Source organism: Oncorhynchus gorbuscha, linkage group LG17 (genome assembly GCF_021184085.1).
Source record: "Oncorhynchus gorbuscha isolate QuinsamMale2020 ecotype Even-year linkage group LG17, OgorEven_v1.0, whole genome shotgun sequence".
In the NCBI taxonomy this organism is placed as follows: Eukaryota; Metazoa; Chordata; class Actinopteri; order Salmoniformes; family Salmonidae; genus Oncorhynchus; species Oncorhynchus gorbuscha.
The window spans coordinates 30,434,610-30,448,059 of NC_060189.1; the positions used below are offsets into that span (position 1 = coordinate 30,434,610).

The 13,450-nt window shown below is 41.2% G+C and overlaps 1 protein-coding gene across 9 annotated transcripts in view; it reads right to left on the minus strand.

The window, feature by feature from the left end:
- Positions 1-9,080: 9,080 nt before the first annotated feature.
- The window catches only part of LOC124001571 (homeobox protein Meis2-like), a 114,548-nt gene continuing 110,178 nt past the window's right edge, over positions 9,081-13,450 (minus strand). For 7 of the 9 annotated variants that reach the window (XM_046308477.1, XM_046308472.1, XM_046308471.1 and 4 more), the window contains one exon: positions 9,081-10,923. In XM_046308477.1, coding sequence (XP_046164433.1) covers positions 10,679-10,923 — 245 coding nt within the window. In that variant the 3' untranslated portion in view covers positions 9,081-10,678. The remainder of the gene's footprint in view (positions 10,924-13,450) is intronic. The other 2 variants (XM_046308478.1, XM_046308479.1) reach the window with 1 other exon arrangement.

A 13,450-nucleotide genomic window follows, 5' to 3' on the forward strand; every position in this document is an offset into this window, starting at 1 on the left:
ACTGTTTGGCTGCGAGCGTCGTGTCGGCTCCTGTGCTCTCCGTCTGAGAAATGGTGGCAGTTTGTCACTTTTACAACTCATATTCACCCAAAACACTCCACCAACACTCTGGGGCTGGATCCAACCTTGCCACCATATCCTTGAGTTCCCCGTGAAAGATAAATAAACACCACACCAACACATCCTGTATCTACTACAGTTGACTTATGGGAGATCACCTTCCACAGGGATCAATTGTGCCATTCATTTTTAGTGATGCAATGATGTCACATTGCGTTGGAGGTTTATGGGCCTAAATAGACTAGTTGCGGCTATTAAAAATAATCACCATTACTGTTGTCTACATCTTGTTCTGTTTGCATATGCAGATAACGTAAACAATGGACGAATAATGAGAAGTGATGCATCTTATTCAGATGTCACAGCTCACTTAAACCCCATGGCCCTGTTGTAAAGGAGTGGTAATGGTCTGTTCCCAGTGGGTTAGAGAGAAACCCTAGCTAGGGCCATTCAGGTGTGCTGCAATAAAGTGCTTTTCACTTTCTGAAGACTTCCTGTCTCCAGTGGCATCCTCCGTTTCCTCCCCCACAGTCAGACAACAGGCTTTCTATTGGCCCAGCCACTCTTTATCACAATGGCCCAGTCCCCCAGGTATTGCTCTACCTAGACACAGATAAGATAGCCTCTCTTTGCCAATAATAAGAGCTATCTGGATATTGACAGCAGTTGATACTCTTGTTGAGAAACAAGCCTGACTTGTTTGCCATTCATCCAGCTTTTTATCATTGTGGAAGACTGTGTGCTCAAACCACTGTGCCCCTGTGGATTGGCTGGGGACCAAAATAGCCTTAAGTCATATTTTGGACATCTCCCGTTGCTATTTATTGCCACCAGCTGTGGCGATGGGCTAAAAAAAAGTTATTGACACCAGCTGTGGTGATGGGCAAAAAAAAAAAGTTATTGCCACCAGCTGTGGTGATGGGCTAAAAAAAGTTATTGACACCAGCTGTGGTGATGGGCTAAAAAAAAAAGTTATTGCCACCAGCTGTGGTGATGGGCTAAAAAAAGTTATTGACACCAGCTGTGGTGATGGGCTAAAAAAAGTTATTGACACCAGCTGTGGTGATGGGCTAAAAAAAAAGTTATTGACACCAGCTGTGGTGATGGGCTAAAAAAAAGTTATTGACACCAGCTGTGGTGATGGGCTAAAAAAAAAGTTATTGCCACCAGCTGTGGTGATGGGCTAAAAAAAGTTATTGACACCAGCTGTGGTGATGGGCTAAAAAAAAGTTATTGCCACCAGCTGTGGTGATGGGCTAAAAAAAGTTATTGACACCAGCTGTGGTGATGGGCAAAAAAAAAAGTTATTGACACCAGCCATTGCTTTTCAGCGCTGGAGCTTCCGACTGCTAACAGGCTCCTACTATCTGTGCCCTCGGCCTCCCTGCCTCCCTCGGAACCCACTCTACACTGGTCCACACACACACACACACACACACACACACACACACACACACACACACACACACACACACACACACACACACACACACACACACACACACACACACACACACACACACACACACAGGATGGATGTTGCAGATGTAGGTGTTTTTTTCTGTCTATGACATGAATTAGCCATGCAGGATAACACACCTCTACAACAGTGTTTCAGTGACTAGATACATACAGGATGTAATTAGACCTAACAGTACTAGTCATAACAGGAAAAATACACTGTCTGATTTTTTTATTCAGGTGCTTTGCAGGCTACTGAGTTGAGCTGCTCATCATTAATGTCTGAAGTATAATGTCACATTTATAAAGAAGTCGATTCAGTTAATGAAAATGGGCAGGCCATGTTTTTTTTTTTTTAAATACACCGAGGTTTTGCTGGTTACTGCTGGTATCTTCTTCCACCTCCCAAAGTAACAGTATTTCCGTTGAGATTAGAAAGCCCGGCAGGCTGGGGGATGCCTGCCCTGGCATAATGTATTTTCGATTCAATCACGGATTGTTTTGAGTGGACATGTCTCACACGCACGAACGTGGATGTCCTAAATTAGCGACCAGCTCACCCAAGTCGAATGACATTGTCGACATTTTGATTTAGGGTGGGAAATGTCAAGAAATACATTGATTAACATAGCATTTATTTTATCGAAATGATAAAACATATTAAATCAAATCTCATTAAGCTTGCTTAGCTGCAAGGCTAATTTATATAGTGTGTAATATGCATCTATTTTAATGTTATCTTCATTTCTTTCTAATTTTGAAATCAGACGCATCCTAAATGTCATTATTTGGGCCTATTTAAAATGTTCTGCTCAGTGTTCTCTAAATATGCATTCATTTTACGGGACATTCGATTATTTAAGCATGATCTTCTTCAATATTTTCCGGGGTTGTGTGCGGTCGTTAACTAAATGGCCAATCCTAATTTCACCAGATTTGTTTCGAAAATGTATGCTTAATCTCGTTATGGAGTTCACCGCTGATTTTACATTTTCAGAGTATAACCGTTTTTTCCTCCGAGTGAGCAGGCAGAAATGTTGGATATGAAAGTACTCCCAAAATAATCTTGTAATATGCGTTTACACTGTTTATCTTTAGAGTTTTTTCCAAACAAATTTCAGTGGCTTTAATACATTAATTCAGTAGCCAAGTGCACAATATCCGTATTCATTCATCTTTACCCTAAAATGTTGCTATATTTAATAATAATAATAATAATAACGAATAATAATATGGTTAATAATAATTTTAAAAAACGTGTTATTATTTCCTTTGGAATATTGTGTATTTAACAAAGTAATGAAATAAATATATTCCCTCTATATCCTTTAACATTTCCCTCTTCAACATGTTCCTCAAGGGGAGAGGAAATGTATAAATCAGATTGGGAATGTCCACGTTCAAGTGGCACCGACTCTACCTCTTCCTATCTGGTTTCTCTCTCCCCTTTATCTTTCGCCTTGTTCGGGTACACCATTACTATGTTTTGGAAAATAAGGAGCGGTTTGTACTGCCATCCGAGAAGATAATGGTTACTGATTCCATTCTTTTAGTCATAATCTTAAAGTGGGCTAAGATTAATGGTCGTCGCGTTAGCTACTCGGCGCAGGGTGCTCCTGGTTCACTGCTGTGCGACTTTAGCCATGCTGTTTACTCTTGAGCCTGACAGTCCTGAGTAGAGATGGCTCCTTGCCTGGTTTGGTTATGGTGTTTGAAACCTCCCTAGAATACACGAAGGAAATGGTTGGCCTACTACACACCGGAATGAGAAGCCTCGCATAAGGAGGTCTATACCTGTGAGTAAATAGATGTTCAGAGTTTTTAAGGGTCATCTATATAAACAGGATCATCGTGGCTGTGGACGCCGAGACGTCAGATAAACCTATAGGCCCATTGACCATTGTTTTGGACAATTTTGCTTAAGTTTTCATAAAACGTCATGGCCACCAAGAAACAATATGTGGTAAGGATTGTGGAACAAAAATGAAAGGCTTTGCAAATGAATGATAGATCATCAATCACGGGGAGGTATGTGATTGATATGTAGGCTACGGTACTTGACTTTCCTAGTAAATTCTAAATATGAAAGCAAAGCACCTGATTTCAAAAAATATACTAGGCTATAGCAAAGTATGCACTCTCAATAGGCCTACAAGCTGTACACAAGCATTGGAGGAAATGTTGTCAAATGTTCGATACACCGTATTTAAATGAATCAAGATAACCTAGTTGGAAACATTATAATAACATGCGTGTATGGGGAGGAAGGAGTAACGCAGCTCAGTGCAGTATGAACACACTATTCTGTCTTCCAGAAGGGGTCGCCATGATGTTGCACAGTGCCCAGGGGTCCGCTTGTACTCGGTAAAGATGGGGGAAAGAATCTCTCTCTCTCTCTTGCTGCTTTTCTCTGCTCTCACTCCCTCTCTCCTTTCTCTAGAAGCGCCATTCCATTGCCAGAGCCCTTCTGTTGTTTACAGTTGTCGTGAAATGTCTCACTGTGCTGCCCTAAACTCCCCGCAATATATTTTTAACCTTGTTTTTGTTCAAATAGGTGTAATAATTATACACAAATCCATGTTAGGTATACAACGACGAATTATCCACATTTTTTCCGCCTGTTAGTTTCGCCGAATGAGGCTAGATTTATTTGCAGAATCTTGAAGTCCTCGAGCTATGAACCACAATTATTTCATTGGAAAACTGTTCAAATGTTGAAAACCTTCAAGCCCATGTAACACTCAGCATTACGGAAGGCAACCTAATGAGGAAGTATCAGATCGTCCTGCCGGAGGCTGGCTTAATTAAATCTTAACTCATTCAAATATAAAGGCTCGAGCTGCACCTAGCGGCTTGAAACTCCCAGCTATTTCATTTTATTGCGCTTTATTTATTCTCCACTCACACGTGCAAGTTCCTTCTATTTTCCCAACGCACCGGAGTGACCATTGCATTGCAGTTTTCGATTGCCAATTCTTCACCCTTTAGCTATGTGATTTAACTAATTATACATTTTACATCATTGAGTTTTAGGGGAGAAGGGGAGAGCAAAATATGTCATTCATTTTTAAATAGACAAGCACCACTGGAGTGTAACAAAATCGTCTCTAATTCAAAAAAGCGACCAGGCGCAAAACGTCCTCAACATTAGCCTGCTAGTTATTCATGTGATTTCCCCTGAAACAGAATTCCCATCGTTAGTTTTCTCTCCTTTTCCACAACATAATTTGAATGCATGTTTCCACTCGCCCATGGATTATTAATGGCCTTATATGTAAGTATTTACTATTTAGGCTGCGCGCAGTGGGATGCAGGTTGCGATGTGGTTGGTGGCTGTGGTGAAGACTTGACTGTCTGATGCATCTCACTAGACCATCTTGTCAATCACAACCATGCTTCTGAATATCAATGCACGATTGGTGACTTTTATTTATTTATTGTTGAGTAATTGTATGATTTTTAAGCACATTTCTAAAGAAAGGTCTATTATTAGCCATATCATTATCATGAGGTATTATGATCAACGTTTTAATAAATGTTTTATGTAAATTGTATTATAGGTTAGTGATATTATTGTTTGGCCTACATTGCTGCATTTGAGCTTTCGGCTGTAGCTCTATTTCTTTCAAGTAAAAATGGCCAGTAAATGTGCGGGGTGTTTTCTTTTGGTTGCTGCAGGCAATGTTTGAATAAAAAGAAACGCTTCTATTCGGATACAGTAGTTGTGTGAAAATATAATTAATGATAAATAGGTTGTAGCCTATGGAGCTGTCTTCAGTAGACGCGTTCATCAAGGGTAAATGGGAGTTGGCAGAGCACTACGGAGAATTAGGAGAAAGAGTCAGCAACATTCCTGCAGGGGATAAGTTGTTGACAATTAAAACACACACACACACACACACACACACACACACACACACACACACACACACACACACACACACACACACACACACACACACACACACACACACACACACAGGAGAGAGATACATTGTATGTCTGCTGATAAACACACGATAAACACATCCCTTTCTTCCTTCATATCCTAACACTGTGTGAAATATGGGTAGGTCCTTATTAAAGTCAAAGTTAACATACACTAACCCGCACTACGCTGTAAAACAGCATTTCTGAGGCCACTGGAGGCTTCTGTTTTTCATCCAAATAAAATGATAGGCCTATGTGTGCTATGTTATATTCAGTTGGGAAATGTTTAGTATTAGAAATAGACCTACTGAAAATGTATGCATCTCATTTTTAGAGACAAGTATTGATACATCGACATTTTTCCATCCTCATGGAACAAACCAATAGCAGAGCCGATTAAAATATCTCCACATAGTCTAGTCAAGGAACAGCAAAGCAATCAAACAATATCGTCTCTACATCTCAAACACTCCCTCTGTCAAAGTGAAGTTTGTTTCCAATCCTCCTCCAACTCGATATCCTTCCCTATTCCCCTCTAACCCAGTTTTATCAAACAAAACAACAAACCTCCTCTAGCCTCCACAATCCTTTTTGCTGTGCTATAATAAACCATTTTCCTCGTGCTTTATTGATCAGTCAGTCCGAGCTAATGTAATTATCCTCATCAATAGGGGACTGCAGGGAGAATCATTATGCGGTTGACATTGATAAATGATCACCGAAATGCGGCCTTTTCTCCCGGGGACCCCCGCCTCTGGCCCGCTCACATACACAACGTAGTCATAGAAACACCTTATGGCGAAAATAGAGAAAACTGCTGAAATGTTCAAAAAGGATGACAACAAAAAAACGAAAACAGAGCGATAGAAACCCGGCCTAAATAAAAACTGTTCCCAAAGCAAGACATTTTTGGGAAGCCAGGTGCAAAGTGAAGGACGCGCGAAGCCCCACCACTCATGCACCCACTTCCAATGCAGCATTTCGAAAGAAGAAAGCTACACACTTCGTGCAATGGGGGTTTAACTTGACACAAAACTGTGATTCTAAAATACCTAATTATTTGCAGAAAAACATCTTAGTAGCAATGGCATTTTTGTAACATTTTTCTTGACTCACTCAAAGCGCCTCAAACTCTGAATCCCCCCCCCAAAAGCCTGAGCCAGTGTTGCAGATCGAATAACCTACTGTGCTTTTCCAGGTGTAGAAGAGCCCATATTATCACAAGGTTAGGGCTTTATTAACATGTTGCGTGTGTACACATAGGCTGCACCCAGCCACGGCGTCGTGTTCTGCAGGGTATTGTGGACATTTAATATCATCGTCTGAGAATGGGAGAGGAGATGGAAGGTGCTATGGAGGCCGGGTGGTGGTGTGTTGTGCAGAGAAAGCAGTGCAGCGGGACTATTCCTTATTTTATTCCTGCAGCAGTACCCGAACTAGTTTTGACAGGGAGGAGATGAAGGGGCGGAGTTGTTTAGCTCGGCTGGATCATCCATCATTCCTGTCACACCGAATCGGCAAAGGGAAGCAGCAGAGGCAATCTACCTTCTGTCTCCTCGAAAAGGGAGAAAGGGAAAAAGGGAGAGAAAAAAAACTATTAATATTAAAATCCCTCCTCCACCCCACGCCACCGCCACAGCCAATACCACCATCCACAATAATCCAGGCGTTTTCTCTCTTTTAGATCAGATCATCTCCACACAAAACGGAGGGCTTCTTCCGTTTGATCCACACAGAGGATGATAAAACATCGTATATGCTTTTAAGCAATTGAAATTATACATCATCAAATGCGTTGTGAACGTGGATGAAAAATGAAAAATAAACAGTTTGCCCAACCTGTCGAAGGAAGGCCCAGAAAAGTGTTTTGTATCTTAATTTGACGTAGTTTTAAAACATTGATGTGTAGAATATTTTGCATGTTTACGTCATTATTTTATTTGGCTTATGTTTCAATATATAAGCCTGCAATTTTATTCCTGTAATATTGAAATACTCACGAAACTATTTGTATTCTATTACCAATGCAATCTTCCATTTGTAAATGCTTTTTTATTTTCACGTTTTCAACTGAAACTCTTGGATGCGGCGCAATTGATGGAATAAAATAGATTGACCAAACAATTTGAAAACCGAATAATAATAAACTTTATCAAAATATTTTTTTTTGATTTGGAAACTTCGTTTTCGAGGATGTTGAATGATTAGAAATGAAATAAATTACTATCAAGCGATGATTATTCAGCGGATAGGAAAACTGATACAAAATATCGATAATCACATGAACTAATTTGTGTTTTTGCTTCATGTTTAAGATCATAAGGCATTTCGAAGTTTGTAAGTTGCAATGGAAGTGAACATAATTAATTAACAGCAATATTTCCCTTTTCCCCGTGCTTGTTGTGGCGAAACAACCCAATCCTATATAGTCTCGGAAGTCACCAAGGCTACAATAACGGGTGAGCGGTAAATATAAGGGAAGCTCTGTAGCCCTAACAGTTCTCTCCTACTGTAGACGATTCGAAGGACAAAATACCACGTGTATGGTGTAGTGACAGTGGGACATTCAAATAAGACAGAAAGTATTACATATATTTCCTGTAATTAAAAACATATGTATTATTATTTTGGATTATATGCATTTATCAACTGCTTTCGCAGTGTGGAAAAGAGTAACACAATCCACTATGTTTTACAATAGCATAATGGACAGGAGTGTAAAAAATATGCCCAGTCCATTATAACACTGTTGGAGTTAAAGCCGCTATCTGAAGGGCAGAAAGATTTCTTCCTGTGAGACAGGTAGATTGTCATTTCTAGTTTAAGGCTATGACTTCTATGGCCGCGGGCAAACACTGGCAAAGAGATATCAAAAGAATGTGAGGGAACCCGTGAGCAAGTCGGATTATGCCGGCAGGGGTCGCTGTAAAGCGGCGGAAATATCCACTTGCAGCACATGCAGTTTACTGAGGATCTGTTCTCAGTTGGAAACGGCTGCAGCACAAGGGAAAGGACAAATGCATGTTCTATTGTTTGGAGCTAATGCAATTATTTGTCTGTGATTAAACTCAGGTGATTGTAAATAGGCCCACGTTAAACTTGATCTAAATCGATGATCTGTTTAAAAACTCTACCATAAAGGCCAGCAAATCATCTCCACAAGCCTTCGCACGTCCTAATTTCCACTGAAAAAAAGGGAAAAGAAAACAAACCATTGCAAATATAATTTAAACACATATTAACTTATTAATTTGTTTGGTTGCAACAGGTTGCATTGTGAAAATCATAAAATCACATTATGCTTCATTCGACTAAAGTGGCGCAACTCCCTTGGGGGTTTTGCAACTATAAGCCTTGACAGGTTAGGTAACCAAAGGGCGCGGAAATGCTCTGTCTTTGAATGCACAATTGAGCTTAGTAGCATTACCTTAATATTGATATTGCCTAGCTGTTTAGCCACACATTGTTAGACATTTTCTGTCAGCACCATGACAACTTTGCAATAATAATAATAATGATAATAATAATTTTCAACCTATCATAAAAAGGTAAACCCACTACAACGTAATTACTATTAGCCTACTTTTACAGTTATGTTTAACACACAGCACACAAAAATCTAACAAAAATCAAAAATGAAATATTTATTACAGCATTTGTGACTGAACACCTTTTAAACATTACGTCACAGTCCTCATACAAGTATTTAATAATGTATTTTTGACAAAGCTTAAGGGAGACGGCATTTTATCATCTAGTGAGGAACACGTGCTGAAAAAGGAAGGAATTCATGGACATACAATATCAATGCCACAGCAGATCTGAAACTAGCAAAAACATTCTTTTTCAATTGAGGTAAACACATAGAATATCTAACATGAAACAATTAATAGACTGAACTCTGTACGAAGTTTGTTACAATATTCTCTTAGCTTTTCCCTAAAGCTTTGAGTTCATCATTTAAGTTCTTTTTTTTCTTCTTCTGTTTTGAAGGTGTAGGTTTTTGGGTGCATCTACCACCAATAATGCTTCTCCCAGTGCCAAAGAATTCACCATTGTGTCACTATTGTCCATATGGCAAGTATGTTGATCCAGAGGCAAAGAAGCAGAGTAGGATGCTGCTTTTCCACGATTAAGTTTCCTTCAATAGGCTCTGTCAATGAGAGTCCAGGATACTAAAAAAAAAATCAAATAATAATCAAATAAAAATGTATAAAACCAACACAATCCAGTGCTTTGGGCAATTCAAACTAAGAACTTTTTTTTTTGTATATACCTACAGGGTAACATTCATTCATGAACCAAAAGAAGAGGGGCATTAAAACATGTTCAAACTGAATCTTCTGGAGAGATCAGGTGTCATTTAGCAGCCTTTTCCCATCATGCCCTGTTCTCTATGGGGGACAGGGCCTGTTCTGCCTGTCGCTGTGGTTGGGAGCGAATGGGAGTCCGTTGTTGAGATGTTCCATCTCTTCTGTTTTATAGTGCTGCTTCACCACCCAGACAGTTTCTCCTCCAGGAAGGAGCACACACAGTGTGAGAGAAAGGGTTCACCTTTTATTCTACAACTAGCTCAGGAAATTGAGTGATCAACAACAAAAAAAATGCAAAACGTTTTTAACTTAGTTGCTATACTTTTTATACTACAGTAGTTATAACTCTTGGAGTCTTTTTTGTCTTTTTCTTTTTTCTCTCAATCTTCCAGAGTGATTCCGTTTTGAAACAAAAAATGAGTTGAACGTGTCACCGGAGAGAGTGTGCACTGTGTGTGTGCGAATGCGTGTGTCTTAAGTGTGTGCGCGTGTCCGCGTTTGTGCACGTACGTGTCTGTCCTCAAAACATCTTCTGTTGATCTTTAACAAAAGCCCAAGACTTTACAAAGTGTTCTTGTCAGCTTGGTCCTCCATTTGGATGAAAGTAACAAAATTAAAAAGTAAAATAAAATAAAAAAGAAGAAGAATCATCACAGCTCATCTGGAATTCTTTTTTTCACTGTCTAATAATGGTCAAAACGGTTCTGCTTTTATTCAGGAAAATAGTCTGAAGATATCTTTGTTTTAGGGTTGTTGATGTTTGTTTTCTTCTCTTAGAAGCTACTGTTGTTGTTGATGTTTGTTTTCTTCTCTTAGAAGCTACTGTTGTTGTTGATGTTGTGGTAGTAAAGTTTGCTTATACTATTGGGCATGGATGTCCAAGCCTTGTCCTCCAGCGCTGGGGTCAATGGGGGTCAGCAGGGGGGGGGGCTCTCTGCAGACATGGTGATTCCTGGGTGAGAGGGCGGTCCTCCGTGCATCAGCATGGCAGGGTGATGAGAGTGGTGGGGGCCGGGCAGGTAGGCATGGAGGGGGTGTCCATGTCGAAGCTGGGAGGGGTGAGGGGTCATCTGATGAGTAGGGTTGTAACTTGGTGGGGCCATGCTCATGCCCATAGGACCAGTCTGAGGTACGTACTCCCCTGGCATGCCTTGCAGACCTGAGAGAGAGAGAGAGAGGTTTAGAAACAAGCACTCACCATTTCTTAATACTGAATTCCATTAGCGTGACTTTGACAAAAAAACAATACATTAATTTATACTTTGTGTAAAGTGAGCTCATCTTGCGGTGTAGAAATAAAGTTTAAAAACCATACTAGCTACATTTAGGATTACACATATCCCAAAAGCTACTTCAGAGATCTGGATTCGAGGAGCTAAAAAAGCAATTGTATCACGCTATTTTAGGTGATGGAGAGTCCTTCACAATGTCAATAGAATCATGGTCAGTTCGCAGGTTGGAAAGTGATCTCCAACCATCCAGACACTGTCGTTTTGGATTGCGTATGGAGAAGCTAGCAGCTGTATTGATGTTAGTAGCACTAATACTTTTACAGGCAGAACAGTCAATTCCCCCTGCTGAATGTAGTGACAAATCGAATAAGAGGCATTTTCTCAGGGGGACGCGCTACTGGGAACATATTTGATTTAAAACCCCTTAAAGAAGTTATTAAATAATTTAGAGCTCAGTTAACTATCACAACATGCCAGTCTAAGAATAGCGTTCAAGGCTTTGCGTTTTCCCCTCCAATAAGAGGCACTTTTAAACAAAACAAAGTGCTGCTCTTGGAATAGAGGGAGTGTGGGTTTAGGAGTATAATGACAACAACTGCTAAAGCACAGAGACAGCAAGAGATGGAGGCACAGAGAGATAAAAGGAGGGAGAGAGATGTAGAGCGAAAGACAGAGGGAGGGAGGAGGAGGAGGAGGAAAGAGGGAGGGAGGAAGGAATATGCTGATGCGATACCCCTTGGTATGGAGAGTAGGACCCTGTGTTGATGTGTGTGGAGACCCCAGCCTGTTGGCATTCCCTCACACTGTGCCTGGGTGGTGGAGACAGAACCTGCTCAGTGTTGCCTCTGTTTGGGTATTCAGGGGGGGTTTGTTGTCAACAGACCAGAGGGGAAGTAGTGGTGGTGGTGGTGGTGGTGGTGGGGGGGGGGGGGCTGGGAATGGAGTATAGGAACAGGCCTGGTCCAGAGGAGGGAACAGGCAGGGAAGCGCAGGCCTGGGCCTGGGTACTTCTGGAGCTGGAGCCAGTGGGTCCTGGACCAACCTGGCCTGCTTAATAATGTGAACCCCTGGGGAATTAACCCTGCTGAGGAGAAGGGGTGGGGGAGGGGTAGCAGCAAGGTCACCAGGCATGCTCACTCTCCACATTCCTCCACCTTAATACACCGCAATTAAGAAATGACACAAGAGGGCCTGGTGAGGGGAGGGGGAGAAGGTGGGGAGGGAAGGGAGAGGAAAAAGGACAGCAGAGGCAGAGATTAATGACCAATCTCATTGGCTGAAAGCCGGGCAGCCATTTTCTAATATTCGCTACTCCTACTATCCACATCAGTTCATTGGAAATGCACATGTTTGTCAGAAGGCTCTCTTAAAACCTCACTATCGGGGTCATAAAATAAGTAAATCAATCTGGGCATGCTGGGTTGGGCTGGGCCGGACTGGGGTGTGAGGCGAGGGGTATGTGAGGGGTGCTCTCACCTCTATATAACCTGGAGTGGCTCCTGTTAAAAGGCCCAACAGATGTTTTTGACACTGTAAGCTGGTAATCTCCAGTCTTGTAAGCTGCAGTCATTCTGTTAAGTAGATCTGTGGGCCCCCTTTATTAACAGGAGTGGTTCAACCATCTGAAGACAATAATAGTGACCAGTCTCTCTCTCTCTCTCTCTCTCTCTCTCTCTCTCTCTCTCTCTCTCTCTCTCTCTCTCTCTCTCTCTCTCTCTCTCTCTCTCTCTCTCTCTCTCTCTCTCTCTCTCTCTCTCTCTCTCTCTCTCTCTCTCTCTCTCTCTCTACCTGTTCTGTTCTGGCAGAGCAGGCCTGCTCAATGGCTTGCGATAATTAAGTACCAAATATACCATATTGTGTGGCAGCTTAATCATATCAAGAGAGGATAATATTCCTCTGTATTAAGCTATTAATGTTATTGGTCATGAAGCATAAAATATGTTATGTAATTAAATAGTCCAAAAATGATATAGCCTATATTAAGAATTAGCCAAGCTGAGCAAATGTTGTCTCTATCTGCCTGTTTTAGGGAACATTGCTTCCTGAAGGGTTTTTATCCCTGATGCCATTAACAAAGACAGGAGAAAAGGAGATGAGAGAGGGAGGAAAAAACGAGGGGTGAAATGGGCTCTGTCGATAGAATTGGCTATGGTGACCCTATGGAAAATCCAGGCCCAATTTACATATAAAGGGTTCTTTTAATCAAGGTAAGTGTTATTATATTGTGCCTCATTGGGCAAAGGAGTTTGGGTGTTCAATAAAATCTCTTCTGCACCGCTGCCTTTGGGATGTGATATGTCTTGATTCCTCAAATGTCAGCGATGTGGTGCTAGCGGGAGGCAGAATGGCCAGGCTTAATCAGACGGCAGCCATTTAGAGTGAGTGTGAGCGAGAGCGAGAGATTCCTTCCTTCATAACACAGCCATTCTTTAATGTCTCTGGTCCTTTAAATGG